General features: G+C 58.9%; 1 protein-coding gene across 2 annotated transcripts in view; it reads right to left on the bottom strand.

Annotated features, from left to right (window-relative positions):
* Nucleotides 1-16,546, bottom strand: part of MARK4 (microtubule affinity regulating kinase 4) — a 60,239-nt gene extending 43,693 nt beyond the window's left edge. The window contains exon 1 of one of the 2 annotated variants that reach the window (XM_039509661.1): nt 16,398-16,546. In XM_039509661.1, the coding sequence (XP_039365595.1) occupies nt 16,398-16,448 (51 nt within the window). In that variant the 5' untranslated portion in view covers nt 16,449-16,546. The remainder of the gene's footprint in view (nt 1-16,397) is intronic. The other variant, XM_039509662.1, reaches the window with a different exon arrangement.
* Between the last annotated feature and the right edge of the window lie 4,307 nt (nt 16,547-20,853).

Here is a 20,853-nt window from a genome sequence, read left to right as displayed (position 1 = left end):
GTGCAGGAGGTCAGATAGATGAAGAGGAGGCTACATACCTGTAACTGGAGGTCCTTCGAGATGTGTGGCCCCTATCAGTATTCCAGTGAAGGTTGTATACATGCACCATGTGTCCGGGCCAGAGATTTTAGAAGTAGTGTCCGTCAGTCCACACATGCGCCCTTGCTCCGCCTCATGGTTTAGTCTGAGGCGATAGAGGGCAGGGTGGACTGACTGCACCCTCAGTTCCTTCTCTCCACTGCAAGTTGCACAGATCCGCAGCACAGGGGAAGGAGGATGGGACTGGAATTCAGATAGGGACCCCACACCTTGAAGAACCTCCAGTTACAGGTAAGCAACCTCCTCCTCCTTCAAGTGACAGTCTCTATTGTGTTCCCCTGAGGGTGATTAACAAGCAGCACCCAGTTAGGAGGAGGGTGCGAGGAAGAAGACAGAACAGCCGCACCGAACGAGGCATCCACTACCACGGTGTACTGAGAAGGTTTGTACCGAGCTCCACGGGGCCGCCCCACACGTCTGTAAGCGGCACATCATGCAACGTGGCTGTAGTTGATGCTCGCGCTCTTGTGGAATGGGCTCGTACGCCAAGGGGCAAAGACAGTCCTGACAACCGACAGGACAGCGTAATGTGCACCGAAACCCACTCAGAGATCCTCTGCGGGGAGATCGCTTGCTCCTTAATCCTATCTGCTATCGCCATAAACAGTCTAGGGGACTTGCTGAATGGTCGAGGGAGTGAAGGCACCGCTCCTCTGCCGAGGCTTCGGAAAGAAGGCAGGTAAGCGTATGGGTTGGTTGACATGAAAACAGGATACAACTTTTGGCAGAAACTTGGGGTGCAGACGCAGAGAAACCTTGTCCTTATGGAACGTGGGATCCGCTGTCATGGCCCCCAGTTTGCCTACCCGTCTCACGGAAGTAATAACCACAGGGAAGGCGGCCTTCACGGAAAGGAGAGACAGAGAGCAGGAGGCCAGAGGTTCAGAGGGTGATTTCACTGAGGGTGAGAGGACGAGGGTGAGATCCCACTGGTGGGCGCTGGTTGGACAGGTCCTAAGGAAGCATTTCCAAGACCTGCTAGTCAAGGGGCGGATAAAGACAGAGAGTGCCCCTCCACAGGGGATGGCAGGCACGGATAGCGGCTACATGCACCTTGATGGAGCTGATCCCTTCAGGGACAGACGCCAGTCCAGAAGAAGGTGAACGTCCATATCCTCGGGGCAAGACCTCCTCTGCCGGGCCCTGGAGAGGAAACGCTTCCACTTGGCCCAATAGGAGCCTCTTTCCTGCTACTAGAGAGGATGTCTTGCCCTGCCCTGCCAACAATCCGTCGCATTCTAGCAAAAATGCCCACTTGAAAACCGGGCTTTTGGGGGCGCATCTGTGGATCGGGATGCCTGATCCTGCCTCTATGTTGTGCGAGCAGCTCCGGGAACATTGGCAGTGGAAGCGGGGGATGCGCTGACATGCGGAGCAGGGGAAACCAGAACTGGTGAGGCCAAAATGGGGTGATGAGACTCACTGTGGCCCTCTCCCACCTGATCTTGTGAAGGACCTGAGTCAGGAGCGGTTGCGTGGGAAAGTTGTAAGGGGTCTGGCCCAGCTGGCAGAGGATGAGGGCATCGCCTTGGGAATGGGCGCAGAGGCCCACTCTGGAGTAGTACGGGATGCATCTGCTGTTGCTGTGGGAAGCAAAGAGGTCCCTGGTTGGAGTCTCCCACTGGGCGAACATGTCGCTGGCTACGGTGTCATGCAGTGCCCATTTGTGGTCGGCCATGAATTTTGTGCTCAGAGAGAGTCTGCAGTCACGTTCTGAGTCCCGGAAAGATAGGCTGCTGACAACAGGATCTAGTAGGCGATGCACCAATGCTATAGACAAACCGCTTCCACAGAGAACGCTGGCGCCCACGTGCCCCTTTTTGTTGATGTAATAAATGGGGGTGACATGTCACTTTTGACATGACAAGAACATGATGGGAGTGAATGGAGGCGAGAAATACGCGGCACGCTCTCCACATCACCGGAAGCTCCAGGATGTTGATGAGCATCCTGGATTCCCAAGCAGCCCAACTCGCCTGTGTCACATGTTCGCCCATGTGGGCACCCCATCTGGCGAATCCATGATAAGTGTCATGCTTGGGAAGGATGGAAGGAAGGGTTTCCCGGGGCAGACTGATCCAGGTCCGTCCACCAGTGGAGGGGGAGGAGTACTTCAGGGAGAAGTGTCAACAGGAGGTCCATGGTATGTGGTGAGGGAGAATAGACCCTCTGGAGTCATAGCTGGAGTCAGCGAAGGTGGTGACAGACATGCAAGCTACCATGTGGCCAAGGAGGGAAAGGCAAGTCTGGACTGTAACAGAAGGACTGGTGACCATCTTGGCAATCAGCTCTTGGTAGGTAGGCTTGTGCGGAGATTGCATCATGCAGGCTCCTATGAATTCTAGTGACTGTGTGGGATCCAAAGTCGATTTTTCAATGCTAACACTCACCCTAACGGAGGAGAGGTGTCTGAGCAGCATGGAGGTCAAGGTTCGAGCCTCCAGCATGGAGGTCGAGGTTCGAGCCTCCTTTTGCATCCCACTGCTAGGAGCCAATCATTGAGGCAGGGTACTATAAGGACCCCCTGACATCGGAGGTGGGTCTCCACTACAAAACAAACAAACAAACAAAAAAAGTGGCACAGTGGTTAAGTCTGAATGGCCAGACCCTGGACTGGAAGCATTAATTGCCTACCACAAACCTCAGGAACCTTCTGTGGGTTGGATGGAGGTCTATATGAAAATAGGCATGCTGTATACTGCGAGCCGTAAACCACATGCCTTTTCCCAGCGAGGGTATGATGGCTGCTAAGATGAGCATTCGAAACCTGGGCTCATGTAGGAACTGATAGAGAAAACGCAGGTCCAAGATTAGTCTCCATCCACCCTTCTTCTTGAGTACGAGGAAATACGTGGACTAGAACCCTGCACCCTGGTAAATCATTGGAACAGGTTCTACTGTTCCCCTCTGTGGTAGGGAGTCCACTTCTAGGGAGAGAGCAGGGGCGGCTCTAGGCATTTTGCCGCCCCAAGCACGGCAGGCAGGCTGCCTTCGGTGGCTTGCCTGCGGGAGGTCCACTGTCCTGCGAATTCTGCGGCAGCCTGTGGGAGGTCCGCCGAAGCCGCGGGACCAGCGGACCCTCCGCAGGCATGCCGCCAAAGGCAGTTTGCCTGCCGCCCCCGCAGCAACTGGCAGAGCGCCCCCCACGGCTTGCCCCCCAAGCATGAGCTTGGCTTGCTGGGGCCTGGAGCCGCCCCTGCGTGAGAGTGGTCCCTGAGGTGGGGCCAGCGTTGGGGACGTGGGTGAGGTAGCATCATGAACTCGATTGTACAGCCACGTCAAATGACATCCAGGACCCACTTGTCCATTGCTATCACACGCCAAGCTGGTAAAAAGAGTGCACGGTGGGAGGCGGCTCTCTTGGTGCACTCTGAAATATCGCTTTTGCGAAGACTGAGCATGAGATGCAGAAGGCTGTGCTGGGGAACCTGGAGAACAGGACCATGGGGTTTTCTGTTCCTTGCGAGGAGGCTCATAGGCGGTTGATGGAAGAACTGAGATGTTCTGAATCACTGGGTCGGCGGCGGGAGGCAGAACTTGTGCTTGGGTGCTAGTGTGTAAATACCCAACGATCATAGCGTGACTCTGGAATCCTTGAGGGAGTGGAGGGAATTGTCAGGTTTTTGGCTGAAGAGAGGAGATTCATCAAAAGGGAGATCCTCTGAGGTACTCGTTCTCATGACGTCCCCATAGCCACTGTGCACGAAGAGGCATCCGCTACATCCACCAAGGTCTGGAATGTCATCCTCCCAATGAGTCTGTCCTCCTCTAAGACCGGGGTTCTCAACCTTTCCAGGCGTCTGTCTCCCTTTCATGAGGCTGCTTTGTCTTGTGTAGACCAAGTTTCACCTCGCCTGAAAACTACTTTGCTTACAAAATCAGACATAAAAATACAAAAAGGGTCTCAGTACACTGTTACTGAAAAACTGCTGGCTTTCTCATTTTTACCATATAATTATAAAATAAATCGATTGGAATTATAAATATTGGACTTACATTTCAGTATATCGTATATGGAGCAGTATAAACAAGTCATTGTATGAAATTTTAGTTTGTACTTTGACTTTGCTGCGTAGCCTGTTGTAAAGCTAGGCAAATATCTAGATGAGTTGACATACCCCCTGAAAGAACTCTGCGTATCCCCAGGGGTATACATACTCCTGGTTGTTGGAGAATGGCATCATGGATCAGTAGAGCCACTCCGGTTGGTACCAAGGCATGCAAGGTGTCAAGAAGCTGGTGCTGTTTGTCCTGTACCTCCTCCGGGGGAATGGGGAGGGCCTCAGACACTCCACATAACAGGTCCTGGAACTGGTTGTCAGCCGGGAGCGAGGAGGGAACCGAAGATACAGCGGCGTCTGGAGATGATGAAGGGAACCACTCCTGTGCCAGCAGCACTGTCGGAGCCGGACTGAGTGGTTCATCCTCCAACACCGGTTCTGAACGCTTACTCAGTAATAGCTGGAGCCATAGGTGCTGGAACGAGGGGTGCGGAGGGTTATCATCACATACAGCGTTTACAGTTTGGTTCAATGGCTCTCAGCACCCCCGCTGTAAAAATTGTTCCAGCACCCCTGGCTGGAGAGGAGAGACTAGGGACTCTTCCCTTCCTGAACGGGAAGGTTCCAGAGGTGGATACTGTGGCCAGGACCCCCAGTATGGCCAAGGAGATGGATCCGCCGGATGGTGTGGAGGGCCCCAAGGAACTGGGTACCAGCGGCTCCTTTGCTGGGGAAACAGAGGGTATTGCCACTGAGTTGGTGGAGCCTTCGAATATTCGTATCTACGGTAGGGGAGCGGCAGTCTATCCGAATCCTCCAATGCTGAGAAGTCGGATGGTGGTACCGGCGGAACTGTATGAGCCATAGAGGAAACGCAACCCGAAGGAGGTAAGTCCAATGTGTTACAATATGATGGGGGCTAATTTAGCTACAACAAGTCATGTTACAATATGATGGGGGCTAATTTAGCTACAACAAGTCAGGAAAAAGATCTTGGAGTCATCGTGGATAATTCTCTGAAGATGTCCACGCAGTGTGCAGAGGCGGTCAAAAAATCAAACAGGATGTTAGGAATCATTAAAAAGGGGATAGAGAATAAGACTGAGAATATATTATTGCCCTTATATAAATCCATGGTACGCCCACATCTCGAATACTGTGTACAGATGTGGTGTCCTCATCTCAAAAAAGATATTCTAGCACTAGAAAAGGTTCAGAAAAGGGCAACTAAAATGATTAGGGGTTTGGAGAGGGTCCCATATGAGGAAAGATTAAAGAGGCTAGGACTCTTCAGCTTGGAAAAGAGGAGACTAAGGGGGGATATGATAGAGGTATATAAAATCATGAGTGATGTTGAGAAAGTGGATAAGGAAAAGTTATTTACTTATTTCCATAATACAAGAACTAGGGGTCACCAAATGAAATTAATAGGCAGCAGGTTTAAAACAAATAAAAGGAACTTCTTCTTCACGCAGCGCACAGTCAACTTGTGGAACTCCTTGCCTGAGGAGGTTGTGAAGGCTAGGACTATAACAGCGTTTAAAAGGGAACTGGATAAATTCGTGGTGGTGAAGTCCATAAATGGCTATTAGCCAGGCTGGGTAAAGAATGGTGTTCCTAGCCTCTGTTCATCAGAGGGTGGAGATGGATGGCAGGAGAGAGATCACTTGATCATTGCCTGTTAGGTTCACTCCCTCTGGGGCACCTGGCATTGGCCACTGTCGGTAGACAGATACTGGGCTAGATGGACCTTTGGTCTGACCCGGTACGGCCATTCTTATGTTCAGGGTAGGAGAGCGTACCTCCCCAGGCACCGGCTGAAGTGGAAGATGTGGAGATCTCGCCTCCTCCAAAGCAAAGAGTTCATGAGGCCCAGGCTCCGACTCCAGCCTCCCCGGCATCGGCGGAATGTGGCCCAGTTGGAACCAGAGCCAGAACGGAGCACTGCCTTGGAACCAAAGGTTCCCTTGACTCGCGGGTGCCGACCTGGAAAGCGTATGTGGTTCGGTGGATAGAACTGGTGGATCCGACACTCTCTGTGACTTCTTGTCATGCTTGTGAGCCTTGGAACAAGCCGCTTCTCCGTGGCTGGAACTCGTGGAAGGCTCATTCTTTCTTGAGCCTGGAGGAACATTCCCTGCCATGCTTATGCACATGCTTCCCAGCCTCACGACCAGGCCCCAGCATGGGTCCATAGCACTGGTACGAGTGGAACCAGACTGGGTCTCCGTGGCAGGAGGTGCACTCCTGGGTTTCTCAGGCTGATGAACTGGAGGGGGGGCAAATCCCAGGCCTGGGCCTGACTACAGCCTCATGGCAACCTCCATAAGGTGGTTCTTGAGGCGGAGACCTGCCAGGGTACGGCTTGGGAAGGAGAGGCGGATACAGCACCTGGGAGCAATGTGGGCTTCTGACAAGCAGTAAGGGCAGCGCTGCCTTGTCGCTGACTGAGAATGAGACAGGCAGGAGGTGCAGACCTTGAATCCCTGCGTCTCCCGCATAACCCAGTACCCAGGCCTGGGTGCTTGGGGGAGCGGGACGGGACCAGTATATAAATGGCATCCCAAAGTCCTTACAATCCTAAAACGACTATTAATACTAAAACTACAGTCAAAACAACAAATTAACTATGCACGAAAAAAGAAAAAAAAAAGACTTTTTAGTTAAGTGAGAGATGAGAGGAGAGGCTCCGACCTGGACCACACAGCGGTGAGATGGCACTGAGGGCGCGGTCGGTCCACCCCACCCTTTATCACCTCGGATGAAACCATGAGGCGGAGCAAGGGCTCATGCTCAGACCAACGGATGCTACTACTTCCAAATTCTCTGGCTCCGGGCACATGGCGCTTGGGTATAACCCTCCAGGGAATACAGATAGGGACCAGCACTCCAAGAAGAACATGATAATCCCTTCCGGCTTTAAAGTCTATGGGTCTGTGGAGCAGTTCAGAGGCTGGGCAGAGGGATCATGCTCCTTCCGTCCATCCATCTCCAGGGGAGACCATTCCCGCCTAGGAGCAGGAGGAGCTACTGAGTCAAGCCCCAGCCCTGAAGCACAGCTCATAGGGGTGTGGGTCTGAGGCCAGGCCCGTGGAGCCAGGAGAGCCCATGCTAGCAGGGGGGCACTGATGCCAACCAGCCAACGCCAAGTGAGCAGGGGCCAGCCACCTCCAGTCCCAGCCTGTGATTCAGCCAGGCGAGTGGTGTGCAAAGAGCATGGCTGTGCCAGACCTGGCATAGCCTGGGCCCAATGCCCCGCCCAACAGAGCTGTGCTGAGCCAGCCCCGGGGCCAGCCAGGGCTTGTTGTGAGTCACTGTGGTGGCCGGCGGCACGGCCGCAGAATGAGTTACTGCTGTCTGCTGCCTCGGTGCCATGGAGTGGGCTGGCCTCTGTGCTGATGCCCCAACCAGCCTTAGAAGCTGGGCCTAATCGGGGCCCAAGTTTGCCAGGAACCTGGATGAAGCCTGCAGCCAGCGTCGTTTCCCCCCACCACCCCACCCCAAGAGAGCTGACAGCATTGGCAGCTGCCTGGGTGCTTTGCACTCAGCAGCTGGCTGGGCCTGGACATGCTGAGACAAGAGCGAGTGACGGCCCAGCAAAGCCCGGGGCTGCCACGCTGCATGCAGATGGCTACAGGCCACCGGAGGGGGGGCAGTGCAGCAGGGCGGGGCTCTGGCCTGCCCTCCATCCCCATGAACTCTGGCTTCACCGCCAGCACTGCCTCCTTCCCCGCAGCCCCATGCCCCAAGGCTAGCATGGAGCTGGATCCCAGGGCCAACAGGCAGCTGGGGAGGAGAGTTTGCCTGCACTGCCACCCTCCGATGGGTAAACAGAAGCCTCCAGCCCCAGCGGCTTCCAGCCTGGCACAGCAAGGGAAGGACATGGCCGCCAGGCACGGCTCTCGCATGCAGGGGTGGCGATACTGAGAGAGCTGGTACGCCCCATCCCAGAGCCGCAGGGCTCCCCATCCTGGAGCCAGCGGCGCAGGGACCCCTCCCATCTCGGTGGCCCCCCAATCCCAGAGCCAGCGCTACATGAACCCCTCTCATCCCGGTGTCCCCCCCAATCCCAAAGCCAGCGCTGCAGGAACCCATCCCATCCCAGCACCCCCCCCCATCCCAGAGCCAGTGCCACATGAACCCTCCCCATCCCAGCACCCACCCACCCATCCCAGAGCCAGCACCACAGGAACCCCATTCCAGAGCCAGTGCCACATGAACCCTCCCCATCCCAGCGCCCCCTCCATCCCAGAGCCAGCGCCATGTGAATCCCGCCAATCTCGGCGTTCCCCCCACATCCCAGAGCCCAGTGCCGCCGGAACATCCCCACCCCCAATCCCAGAGCCAGCAACCCCCCATCCTGGCACCGCAGACAGGGCCGCCCAGAGGATTCGGGGGCCTGAGGCAAAGCAGGGGAGCAGACATAAAAAAAGGCGCCACCTGCTGCGGTGCTTGTACTCACCGGGCGGCGCTGCAAGTCTGCGGCAGCGGCGGGTCCTTCACTTGCTCCGCGTCTTCGGCAGCACTGAAGGACCCGCCGCCGAAGACCGGCGCGAGTGAAGGACTCGCCGCCGAAGTGCCGCCGAAGACCAGGACCGCCGCCGGGTGAGTAACAATTAAAAAGGCGCCTCTAGCCAGGGAAGGGATTCTCAGCCAGGGCTCGCGGGGCCCCTGTGGGGCCCGAGGCAAATTGCCCCCACTTGCACCACTCCCCCCCAGGCGGCCCTGGCCACGGATGCCAAATCCCCAAAGCAGAGGCAGTATTTCAGGGTCCCCATCCCCGCATTGGTGCCATGGAAACCCCCCCATGACAAAGCCAGGGGGCCAACCCTCCCCAAATGACTCTGCAGCAGCTCAGAGATCAGTTGCTCGGCTCTCCTGAGGATGCATTACCTTGGCCCCTCCCCAAGCACCACTGCCCTGCCCAGGGAGAGTAACCCAACCTCCTCTGCCCACCCCAGCTGCCTCGCTCTACGCCAGCCTCCTGGCTAGCTCAGCAAGCTTCCCGCCATCCTGCCAGCCAGAGCTGGGGGCCTGCTAGCCTGGATTCGGCCTCCAATGCCCACTGTGCCTCTCAGGAAGGCCTCCCCTCCCCAGCAGCCCCAGACAGAGCCCTGCTCGGTGGGCGTTCGGGCCCAGAGCCGGACCAGTCCTGGGGGTCACCTGCATCCCAGGACGCTGCCGCTGTCCCTAGCCAAGGCACCGAGGACATTCGGGGTTCAGGTCAGACTTAACCCTCCTTGTGTTAGGGGCTGGGGTGAGCCCTCTTAACTGCTGCTCTGCAGGGATGCCCAGCAGGAGCCTGCCAACAGGGCCAGAGCCTGGCATCTCATGTAAACTCCACTGATTGCTGGTGCCACCTCCACTCCCGCTTTCTCACTCCCCTCAGACCAGCAGGTGAGAGCAGCCCTCCTCAAACCAGCCACGCAGCTGGGGACAAGCAAGGACCGTGAGAGAGGGCAGCTCTCCCCAGGGAAACACACTTCCCCCCCACCAGGCCCTGCAGAAGGAGAAATGACTATAAAAGACCCCACTTTTTTCCCCCCAGCCCAGGCTCCCACGAGCTCTCCCAACCAGGGGCGCCTGAGCTGTCGCTCCGTGTCTGCACGCTCTACCGGATCCCAGGGGCGAAGCTTCCTAAAAGGCCCCTTTCAAAATTAATTTAAACTCACAAGCTAATTAACGGATTTAGCGGCACTTCTCCGAGTTCACCCAGTGTGCAGGGAGGTCATGCTGTGCGCGCTGTGCGGAACCGGTGGGTCGAGTGCCGGCTTTGAGCACAGAGCTCGACTCGCCCCGAGGACGGCCCCATGCAGAGCGCAGCCGTAACGTGCCCTGCCACAGAAGCCATGGGGGGGGGGGAGAGCAGTGTGCCGACTTTTGGCCCAGGCAAGGGGATCACTGAGTGCCGGCGAGCCAGGCCCCAGCCAGGCTGCAGAGAAGGGAGCCCTGGCCCAGCAGGCTGAGCTTTCGGAGGCTCATTCCCAACACACCAGCCGGCTCAGGATGGGATAAGGAGACGGGAGGCTGCTGGACCATTGGCCTTGGATCCGGCAGCTCAGACGCCAACACGGCCCGCGTGCAGAGCATCTGGCTGGGGCCCAGCGAGCCGAGCCGCGAGCCGAGCTGGGCTGATGCCGATCTAACCCATCCCCTCCACCCATGCTCGAGGACAGGGAGCACCCGTCCCAGGCGGCACCAAAGCAGCAGGAGCTGCAAGCGCTAGCGCCGACAAACACGCGCCGGCAGCAGATCACCCCACCCTGGCCTGCCACCTGCCCACTGTGCCAGGCGTGCAGAGGCAGGCGTGTCTGGCTGGACCAGCCCTGAGCATTGCAGAATAGCTTCTCCTTTCCCTGGGCGGCGTGGTGGCAGCGTGGGCCCCCCGACTCAGGTGTAGCTACGCCGGTCCCCGCAGTCCTGGGCAGCCCATTCCCTTCGGGCACCTCTTCTGAAACTCCACTGCCCCGGGGGTGGGGAGGTCACCTGGCTTTCAACGGCAGCACGTGTTTCCCAGCCACTGTCAGGCGGCGTCAGGCAGCGCGCCCTGACTAGCACGGCCCAGGTGGTATTTAACCAGGCGGGAGCGAGCAGCGAACACGTGTAAACACAGAGCCCTCCCCTGCCCCAGGGCTCCAGGCCCTGATAGTTAGGGCCTGCTGGCTGACATGGTCCCAAAGCAACTGGGGGCGGGGGGCAGTGCACAGCGGGGAGGGAAGGGGTGCCAGGCTCAGACACTGCAATGGGGCGCCAGCTCTTTAAACAGGAAACGCAGGGGCCATGCCAATGGCAGGAGGAGCCCAGAGTCTGGGCAGCAGACGAGCAGGGGCGGAGCCCACAGCAGGGCGTGGTCTGCTCCCACCGCCCCAGGGAGCCGGGGGATTGACCCAGGCGGGTGGGGCTCAGAGGGCACACTGTGCTGTGCCCCACAGGCTGTGCTGTCCTCACAGGCAGCACTTCCCCGCACTCCGACCACCTCCGCTGCAGCACCGGGGCTGGTCCCACCCCAGGCCTCCAGCAGGGGGTGCTCATGGGCCAGGGCCCAGCCATAGAGCCTCAGGCCAGGATTTGTAGACGTGTTAACAGACTTCGGTGGCCCTGTTTCTGGGAGCCCCACAGCCCTTCTGAAGGCAGGGCCCCAGGCCCCTCATGCCCATCCCACAAACAGCCCCTCACTCACTGGCTACTTCCGGAAGAGTTTGGCCTCGGGCCCTGCTCTGACCTGACAGCATCCCAACCCCACAACCCACGGCAGCCACTCAGGAACCTCCTGGCTGGCCTGAACAATCTCCTGTAGCCCCCGGGGCCCCAGACCTGGACCCCTGAGCCCCACAGCTCCCCTTATGCCCCTCAACCCTGACCCGCAGCCCCCTGCTATCCCAGGCCAGGAATCCATCCCCCTCTCCCCCTGCCCCACAGCTTTGCCAGTGCCCCTCGAACCTGACCTGCAGCCCCCTACTCTCCCAGCCTTGGAATCCACCCCACCCTCAGCACTGCCAGTACCTCTTAACCCCTTCCCATAGCTCCCTACTATCCCTACCCTGGCTCCCCCAGCCACACAGCTCTCCGGAGGCCTTCAGTCTGCCAGGCCAGTTAAGGCAGAGATGCCCACCAGTACCAAACCTATTGGTGACATGGTCAGAAAACCACACTGGGAACTAGACAGACACCCTGCTCCATTTCACTGGTGGCGTGAGCTGCAGAAATAGCTCTGGGCAGCAGCATCACCCAGCCAGTCCCTAGGGTGCACCAGCTGCACCCACTTGTGGGACCTGGAGCCCAGCAGGAGGGCGATGGGAGCAAGGGCTCCGGGCCCCGTCCCTGACCCTTGGCAAGGGGGCAGTGTCACATGGGAGGCAGGCAGCAGTGCATTCTGGGATGCCAAGCACAACCACTCAGGCAGGGGAAGGGGGAGCCCAGCACCCCAGGTGGCCTGAGTCCATACATAATGCACTGGAATTGCGTCCCACCACAAGGGCAGCCGAGGCCATGGGGCTGTGCCAGGCATCATGTCAACGGTGCAGGGGCCGAGTGTGGAGTGGCAGCACGTCCCGGAGAGGGCATGGCCCCCTAGGCAGGGATGAACGGGGTTTGCGCCTTGCCCACCCCACTGCCCCCATGGTGGCAAGATGTCAGCAAGGGGAGTGAGGTGCCCCATGCCCTCGGCACCAAGCCCACGGTGTCCCACAGCAGCTTCCTCTCCCTTTGACCTGGACAGAGACTGCTTGGGAAGGCCTTTGGGGCTAGAGATGCCATGGCCTTGCTGGGCCACTCTCCAGCAAGGCACTGCCTGCACCACTGCAGGCCATTCCATCACCCTGCCCATTCCTGCCGCTGCCACATGAGCCTAGCACCTCAGGTGAAGAGTCACTCCTGTGCTCAAGCTAAGCAGGCTGGGATGGGCTCACAGCTTGGAAGGGAGCCCTCTAAGCCAACCTAATCTCCTTCTCTACAGCAGAAGTGACATTTGACTGAGGCGTTTGTCCCAGTCTCATAAGCAAGTGGTTTTCCACCTCTTGGCATTTGCACACCACTAAAAGATTTCAAAGGGAAGTACAGATCTGAGGCACAGCCTGGGGGACCCCCTGGGCTCCTTGGACCACAGGTTGAGAACCCTGTCCTGGGCACAGTGGTCTAGAATGAAATTACTGTCTGGTGGGTGCACAGCTGGCTGAAAGACCAAATACAGAGGGCATGCTCACTGGGCAGTGGGGTCCCACAGGGTCAGTCAATATTTTCAGGGATGACTTGGATAATGGCATGGAGCAAATGGCTATAAACTCTGCGGAGGCCACCCAGCTAGGAGGGCAGGAAGCGCTTGGAAGGCCAGGATCAGAATTCAAAGCAAACTGGAGAATTGGTCTGAATTCTGACGTTTATTAAAGACAACTGCAAACTACTTCCCTTAGGAAGGAAAAAATCAAACGCCCAAGTACAAAGCGGGGCCTGGCTGGCTCGGTGGCAGAGCTGCTGGACAGGATCCGGGTTCTAGTGGATCACAAACTGAATAGGAGTTGACAACGGGATGCAGCTGCAAAAAGGGCAATTCTCATTCTGGGTGCAGTACCAGGAGTGACGTAGGTAAGACACAAGAAGTAATTGTCCCGCTCTGCTCGGTCCTGGGGAGGGCTCCACGGAAGGTAGGCCAAGTAACAGGCTTACGCTGCAGCAAGGGGGCTCTAGGTTCGAGATTAGGCCAAACCTTCCTACTATGGAAGGGGAGTTAAGGTCTGGGCTAGGTTGTGTAGGGAGGGGGGTGAAAATCCCCACCATGGGAGGGACAAAGCCCTGGCAGGGTGGTCTAGGGTGACTAGGTCCAGCCTCATTGCAGGGGCTGGAGTAGATGACTTCTCGAGGTCCCTTCCAGCCTGACATTTCTACGACTGGGGGAATGGGACCAAAAGGAGAAGGGGGAGGGAAGACCGGGTGCCAATGGGGGCAGGGCCTGCCCTGGGGGCTGGGAAATTCCTCTTCTGAGAGCTCTTCAGGACAGGGCACTCCCAAAGCCTGAGGTGGGGCTTGCTTAGCCCCCAGGGAGGGGCTGGCTGCTGCATGGTGCTGACCCCAAAGCCTTCAGTGGGGTGGAGGGAGCCCAGCACTCTGGGTTGGTGCCTGGCCAGCAGCAGCAGCCCGGCTCCCTGGGGAGGCCCCTGCAGCACCACCCCCACCCCCCAGGAGGGGAGCACAGGGCCTTAGGTCACTAAGGCAGTGGGTTTGGAGTCCTCAGGCCACGGAGCTGGATTCCCAGCAGGCCTGTGTACTCAGAAAGGGCAGGGCAAGGGTATTCCCTGGAGCAAACCCTCTCACTGCCCTGACACCCGTGCCCTGGCTGGGCAGTGGACTGGGGCGGGCGGGACACGAAGGGAAATGACGGAGGTTGTTGCAATCTCAGAAAGCCACTTCCCCAAAGCAGGACAAGCTGCTCCATCTCCCAGGGACAGGGAGGCAGGCGGGGTCACTGGTGAGGGAAGGGATTTAGGGACTCCTGCTCACTCAGCACCAGAGTTTGCTGGTGACGCAAGATGACCCATCCCAGCAGTGAAGGATGTAGTCAAAGGGGTTTTTTTGGGGGGGGGGAGGAGCCAGGACTCCTGGGTTCTAACCCCAGCTCTGCAAGAGGAGTGGGGTGGAGCTGGGGTGTCACAGAGCTGGGAACAGAACCCAGGAGTCCTGAAGGAGTGGAGTCTGGTGGCTGAGACTCGGAGGAATCAAGACTCCTGAGTTCAATCCTTGGCTCTAGGAGGAGAGTGGGGGCTAGTGAGGTACAGCAGGGGGAGACAGAGTGTCAGGACTCCTATCCCCAGCTCTGTCTGACTCACTGCGTGTCCGAGTCACTGCCCCTCTGTGCCTCAGTTTCCCCCATGCAAGAGAGCCACTTCACTCCCCTTTGCTGGGTGCAATGGGACTAAGCTAGTTACCCAGCTCTTTGACTAGCAGGGCCCAAGGGCCATCTCCCCAGAGAAGGTTCCCTCCGGAGGGCTGACAGCAGCACGGGGCCCACGCTGGCTTTGCTGTCCACCCCCATCTCCAGCGGCCACAGGAGGAGGGAGCAGGTGCCCCGGCACGTCTGGGTCTCAGTGCACGCTGGGCTGTTGCCAGGACTGAACTGTCCCACCGCACTGGGGCCAGGAGAAGGGGCCGGCAGGAGATCAGGCTCCCAGTAGGCCAGGCCAGGCTCGGAGAGGGCTGCCCAATGTCACACGCAGCAGCAGGAGCATTGGAGCCACGCAGGCGAGGAGGGGAGAGAGGCTCATTGACTCGCGCTCCAGGGTATCTGCATCCCACATCAGGCCAAGTGCATGCTGGGAGCATCCAGCAGAGGCCATGGTGGGAGCAGAGCACCAGCCTCCACAGACAGATGGCTTGGGCCAGGCTGGCAGGGGGAGGGACATGGCTCATCTCAGCGAGGAGGAGGCCACTCCAGGCGCCTTCCCCTATGGCTCCTATGTCACGAAGCAGCCCTGCTCGGAGATCCTGGTGCCACCCAAGCCAAGCACATGGGCAATTCCCAGGGAAACTTTGCATTTGCCACCCTGTGTCTGAGACTGGTGTGTCAGGCCAGGGAGGGAGCCAGGCAGAGAGGGGGGCCCCCCACCCCTGCGGTGCCAGGAAATGCCACCTTAGTTGCTAAGGAACTACTTTTCCCTGTAAAGTACAGCCAGTGCAGGGCAGAGCGGCTCTGGAGAGTCCATGGCAAGGCCACACAAGTGGCAACGGCACTGTGCCAGCAGGAACGCCGGCGCGCATGGACTCTCCTCATCCCGGGCAGGGTGCAAGGCGGAGGACATGGGAGTCCACGGGCAGGGCCCGCCTGGCTCCTAGGAAGATGCCAGTGCGGGGTTGTGTCTGCGAGTGTGAGGTGCGTGTGAGGCTGGGGGTCTGCAGCTCCCAGTGTGTGATATGTGCCTTGGTGTGTGTGTCAGGGAGGGGTGGTGAGTGTGCATGCGTGTGCACGCGTGTGGTTGACGGTCCACAGGTCTCACCATGCCCTAGGAGGTCGTTCCCCTTCTCCTCTAGCTCCACACCGCAGGGGGACATTCAGGCCCAAACCACAACCTCCTTCACTGCTTCCACATCCCCCCAACTCAACAAAGGCCTCCTGGCCCGTCCCTGCTGCAGCAAGCTAAGGCCCAAGCCGAGCCAATGCAGAGTCCTCACCCCCCCGCAATGTGGTAGCCCCCCTCCCTTCCCACGGAGACACCACGTGCCCCCTCACCGAGGCAAATGTCATTGCTGACCTTAGCAGCCCACCCAGGATGCAGGCGTTGCCAGTTCCCCGCGCCCCCAGCCCAGCATAACACCCCTCAGCTGGGGCAGGCTCCAGGACCCGACCCCTCTGTTCGCTCCCAGCTGTGGGCTGGGTGGGAGCCAGCGAGGCTGGGGGAATGGCCCCAACGCTGGGCTCGCCCTCCCTGCAAGGGCCCGCCGGCTGAGCCTTTGCAGAAGCACCATGCTGCAGGTGGGCGCAGCTGGGGGCCCCGCTCCACCCCGGCTCTCTGCATCGGGGGCTGGGCCCCGCTCCACCCCGGCTCTCTGCATCGGGGGCTGGGGAGACGTTCCCAGCCCGCCCCGCTCCCTCGCACACACGATCTGCCCCCTCCCCGGCCAGCCCAGCGCAGGGGCGGCCCCAGCCCCGGCCCCACCCGGATTGCCAAGCTCGGGCCAAGGGTAGGAGGCGAATCGATCCCTGGCGCTGCCCGGCGGCTCCGACCATTGTGCGCCGCCCGCCCCACCCGCGGGGCCTGGCTCCGGCCAGGGGCAGGGGCAGCGCAGGGGACAAAGGGCCCCGGGACTCACCGCGTCCGAGTTCCGCTCGTTGCCAGACGCCAGGGCGGTGCGCGAAGACATCTTCCCCGGGCGCCGGGCGCGGGGGCTGGCCGGGGGGACCCGCGCGGCTCCGCGGCTACAAGGGGGCGCTCATGGCCCAGCAGGGGGGTCCCACCCCGGGGAGCCCGGCTCCGTGCGCCCCTCGCCCGCGCACAAAGGGCAGGGGCGGCCGCGGCTCCGGGGCGCCGCCCGCTGGGGGGATGCTGGAGCCTGGCGCGGGCGGGGGGGGGGCGGCTGGTGCAATAGGAGCCGAGCCCCTAGAGCCAGCCGCGGGCTCCGGCCATCCCGCTCCTGCTCCGGCCCGCCGGGCGCTCACCAGCCGCGGCTGCCGGGAACGGCCCTGGCCGGGCAGCGCGGAACCATCGGGGCGGGCGAGCGAGCGGGGTCCCCGCCTGGCCGGGGCGGCTGCAAAACAGCGAGAGAAAGGGAAGGAACCGACGTCAGGGAGCGAGCGGGGCTGGGCTGGGGCCACCCCTCCCCCCGCCTCTTAAAGGCGCAGGCGGCGCGCCCCGCGGGGATGATGGGGGGCTGGAGCCCCCCTGGTTTCGACCCCCCGGCGCCTGCGGGGCTCCGTGTCCCTGGCCTATCCCACTGGGCCCCCCGGCCGTAGGGCAGCGCGGGACCCGGAGTGGGGTGCAGTACAAAGCACTGGGATCGGATGCTTACGCGGGGCAGAGTGGGGGGGTGGGTCGATAGTGTGGGGGTGGGTGGATGGGGGGTATAGGGATGAGGGTGGAGGGTTGCGTGGGAGTGTATAGGGTAGAGGGATGGATGGGGTGGTGGGTGGATGGACGGGTGTATAGGAGTGGATGGTGAGGGAGGGATGGATGGGGGTGGATGGATGGGAGGTATAGGGATGAGGGTGTGGATGGGGTGGTGGGTGGATGGAGGGGAGTGTGTTGGGGTGGTGTATGTGGATGGGTGGGAGGGAGAGTGGAGGGGGGTGGATGGTGATGGATGGAGGGGGTCGGTGGGTAGGTGGGGCTGTATAGCAGTGGGGGTGTGGATGGATGGGAGTGGAGGGATGGATGAGGGGGTGTATAAGGGTGGATGGGGTAGAGAGGTGTATAGGGTGGGTTGTGGATGGGTGGATGGGGATGTATGGGGGGATGGGGTGGAAGGATGGATGAGGGGTGTGGGGTGGGTGGATGGATGGGGTGTATAGGGATGCGTGGGGATGGGTGGGGGTGGATGGGGATGTATAGTGGTAGATGGGATGGAGGGATGGATGGGGGTGGATGGGGTGGATGGATGGGAGTAGAGAGGTGGGTGGGGTGGGGATGGGTTGGGTGGATGGATGGGGGTGTATAGGATGGGGTGTGGATGGGGTGGGTGGATGGAAGGGGGTGTATGAGGTGGATGGTGATGGGTGGATGAATGGATGGATGGAGGGTTTATGGGGTGGATGGAGGTGTATAGGGGTGGGATGAGGGTGGGTGGAAGGATGGATGGGAGGTGTATAGGAGGAATGGGATGGATGAGGGTGTATAGAGGTGGGGGTGGATGGGGATGGATGGATGGAGGATGGATGGGGGGATGTACAGATGAGCATGGCGGAGTATATCCCAGGCTCTGACCAGGATGGTTCCAGAGAGGACACATGGTGATACACAGATAACAGTAGCTGGACATGGTCGGTGGATGAGGGTGTATAGAGTTGGATGGGGGTTGATGTGGGGTATATAGAGGTGAGGGTGAATGGGGGTGGGTGCATGGATGGGATGGAGGAGTGGATGGGGATGGATGGAGGGGTTGGATAGGGGTTGATGGGGGTATGTAGAGGTGGGGGTGCATGGGGATGGATGAATGTGTGGGTGAATGGATAGGGTGGATGTGGATGGATGGAGGGGGTGGATAGGGGTTGTATAGAGGTGGGGATGGATGGGCTGGAGGGATGGATGTGTATGGGGTGGGTTGTGGATGGGTGGATGGATGAATAGGGGTGGATGGGGATGGGTGGATGGGGTGGAGGGATGGATGAGGGGTGTATGGGTTGGGTGGATGGATGGGGTGTATAGTGGTAGATGGGAGGGAGGGATGATGGGGGGTGTATAGGGGTGGATGGATGGGGGTGTATAGGGTGGGGTGTGGATGGGGTGGATGGATGGATGGAAGGGTGTGTATGGAGTGGATGGGGTCTATGAATGGATGGATGGGGTGGATGGAGGTGTATAGGGGTGGGGATGGAGATGGATTGGGGGTGTATAGAGGTGGGGGTGGATGGGGATGGATAGATGGAGGATGGATGGGGGATGGATAGATGAGCATGACGGAGTATATCCCACGCTCTGACCAGGACGGTTCTAGAGAGGACACAGGGCGATACACAGATAGCAGTAGCTGGACAGGGTGGGTGGATGAGGGTGTATAGAGGTGGATGGGGTTGATGGGGGTTATATAGAGGTGAGGGTGAATGGGGGTGGGTGGATGGATGGGATGGAGTGGATGGGGATGGATGGAGGGGTTGGATAGGGGTTGATGGGGGTATATAGAGGTATATAGAAGTGGGGGTGCATGGGGATGGATAGGATGGGGTGTGAATGGGGATGGGTGAATGGATAGGGTGGAGGGGTGGATGGGGATGGATGGAGGGGATGGGAGTGTATGGGGTGGATGGGAAATTGGGGGTGGATGTGGAGTGTATAGAGGTAGGGATGGATGGATGGATAGAAGGGTGTGTACAGGGATGGATGGATGGATAGGAGTGTATAGGGGTGGATGGGGAATTGGGAATGGATGGGGGGTGTATAGAGGTGGGGATGGATGGATGGATGGATGGATAGAAGGATGTGTACAAGGATAGATGGATGGATAGGAGTGTATAGGGGTGGATGGGGAATTGGTAATGGATGGGGGGTGTATAGAGGTGGGGATGGATGGATGGATAAAAGGGTGTGTACAGGGATGGATGGATGGATAGGAGTGTATAGGGGTGGATGGGGAATTGGGAACGGATGGGGGATGTATAGAGGTGGGGATGGATGGATGGATGGATAGAAGGGTGTGTACGGGGATGGATGGATGGATAGGAGTGTATAGGGGTGGATGGGGAATTGGGAACGGATGGGGGGTGTATAGATGAGCATGACGGAGTATATCCCGGGCTCTAAGCAGGACGGTGAGAGACAGGACACATGGCAATACACAGATAGCAGTAGCTGGATGGGGTGATGTGTCTGGTGACAGACAGATGCTGACAGACAGACAGATGTGCATCATAACAGCACCCCCCTCCCAAGAGCAGCCAACTGCAAACACCAGGCATCAAAAGCAGCCCCCCCCCCCATGATGGCCTCCCCAGGGCGCAGCTCTGACTGCAGGGACCTGGCAGCAGAGGGCAGTGCCACGACATGCCAATCTGCTGCATTGGGGAGGCAGGGGGAGAGATCAGCGCCTTTCCAGAGCAGCCTTCTCAGATCCAGCCACTCCCTCCTTCCCCGCCTCCTCTGATACTGCCAGGGACAATGTCAGCGCTGTGTCCCCACAGGCACGGAAACCAGGGTGTGCCGGGGTACATTGCCCCCCCCCCAGGTGGCTGGGTCAGAGAGTCATGGCATCCATGCCAGGCTGGAGTCTCTTCTCCCCCTGGGGCAGGAACAGGAGACAGAGCAGCTGGGTTGCCAAGAGGGGGCGGCCTGCAGCGGACGAGCGGGTGAGACTGGTGTCTCTCCTGGAGGAAGAAGGGGCGCAGTCTGGGTGGAGGCTCCTCTGGAGGGAGAAACCCTGCCGAGCTAACGGGGGTGTGGGCGGAAACAGCCTTTGCCTCCTGGCGCAGGACGGGACCGTGTCATTAACATGGCACAAGTTAAACGGATTCAAACCGGGCTAACGGAGAGGTCTCAATGTGCCCCTGGAACCGGGGACTCATCACCGAGAGGGTCTGTTTCCAGCAGGGTCCTGCAGCAGGAATTGGTTCTTGGCCCTGTGCTGTTTAATGTTTTTCTCAATGACCTGGAAGGGGAGGGATAACTCAGTGGTTTGAGCATTGGGCTGCTAAACCCAGGGTTGTGAGCTCAATCCTTGAGGGGGCCACTTAGGGATCTGGGGGCAAAAATCAGTACTTGGTCCTGCTACTGAAGGCAGGGGGCTGGACTCAATGACCCAAGGTCCCTTCCAGCTCTAGGAGATTGGTATATCTCCTATCATTATAAAACATCAAATCACCACTGGTGACATTTGCAGATGGCCCAGAACTTGCAGGAGAGGTGAATAATGATGAGGACAGACAGGTCACTGACAGCGTGGTCTGGGTCACTTGGAAAACTGGGCACAAGCAAACAACATGGTTTAATAAAGTCATTCTTGTCTGGCAAGCCCATCGTTACAACCCTGTGAGGATTTTCTGTTTTACAAGGTCTGCACCCCAGTGTGTCTCACCTTTTTTTAACCCTTTTAAAAATATATCTAAGAACAAACAATGCAGGCC

The sequence above is a fragment of the Mauremys reevesii genome, linkage group 22 (genome assembly GCF_016161935.1).
Source record: "Mauremys reevesii isolate NIE-2019 linkage group 22, ASM1616193v1, whole genome shotgun sequence".
In the NCBI taxonomy this organism is placed as follows: Eukaryota; Metazoa; Chordata; order Testudines; family Geoemydidae; genus Mauremys; species Mauremys reevesii.
The sequence above is the reverse complement of the archived record's forward strand: the minus strand, read 5'-3'. Positions and strand labels throughout refer to the sequence as shown.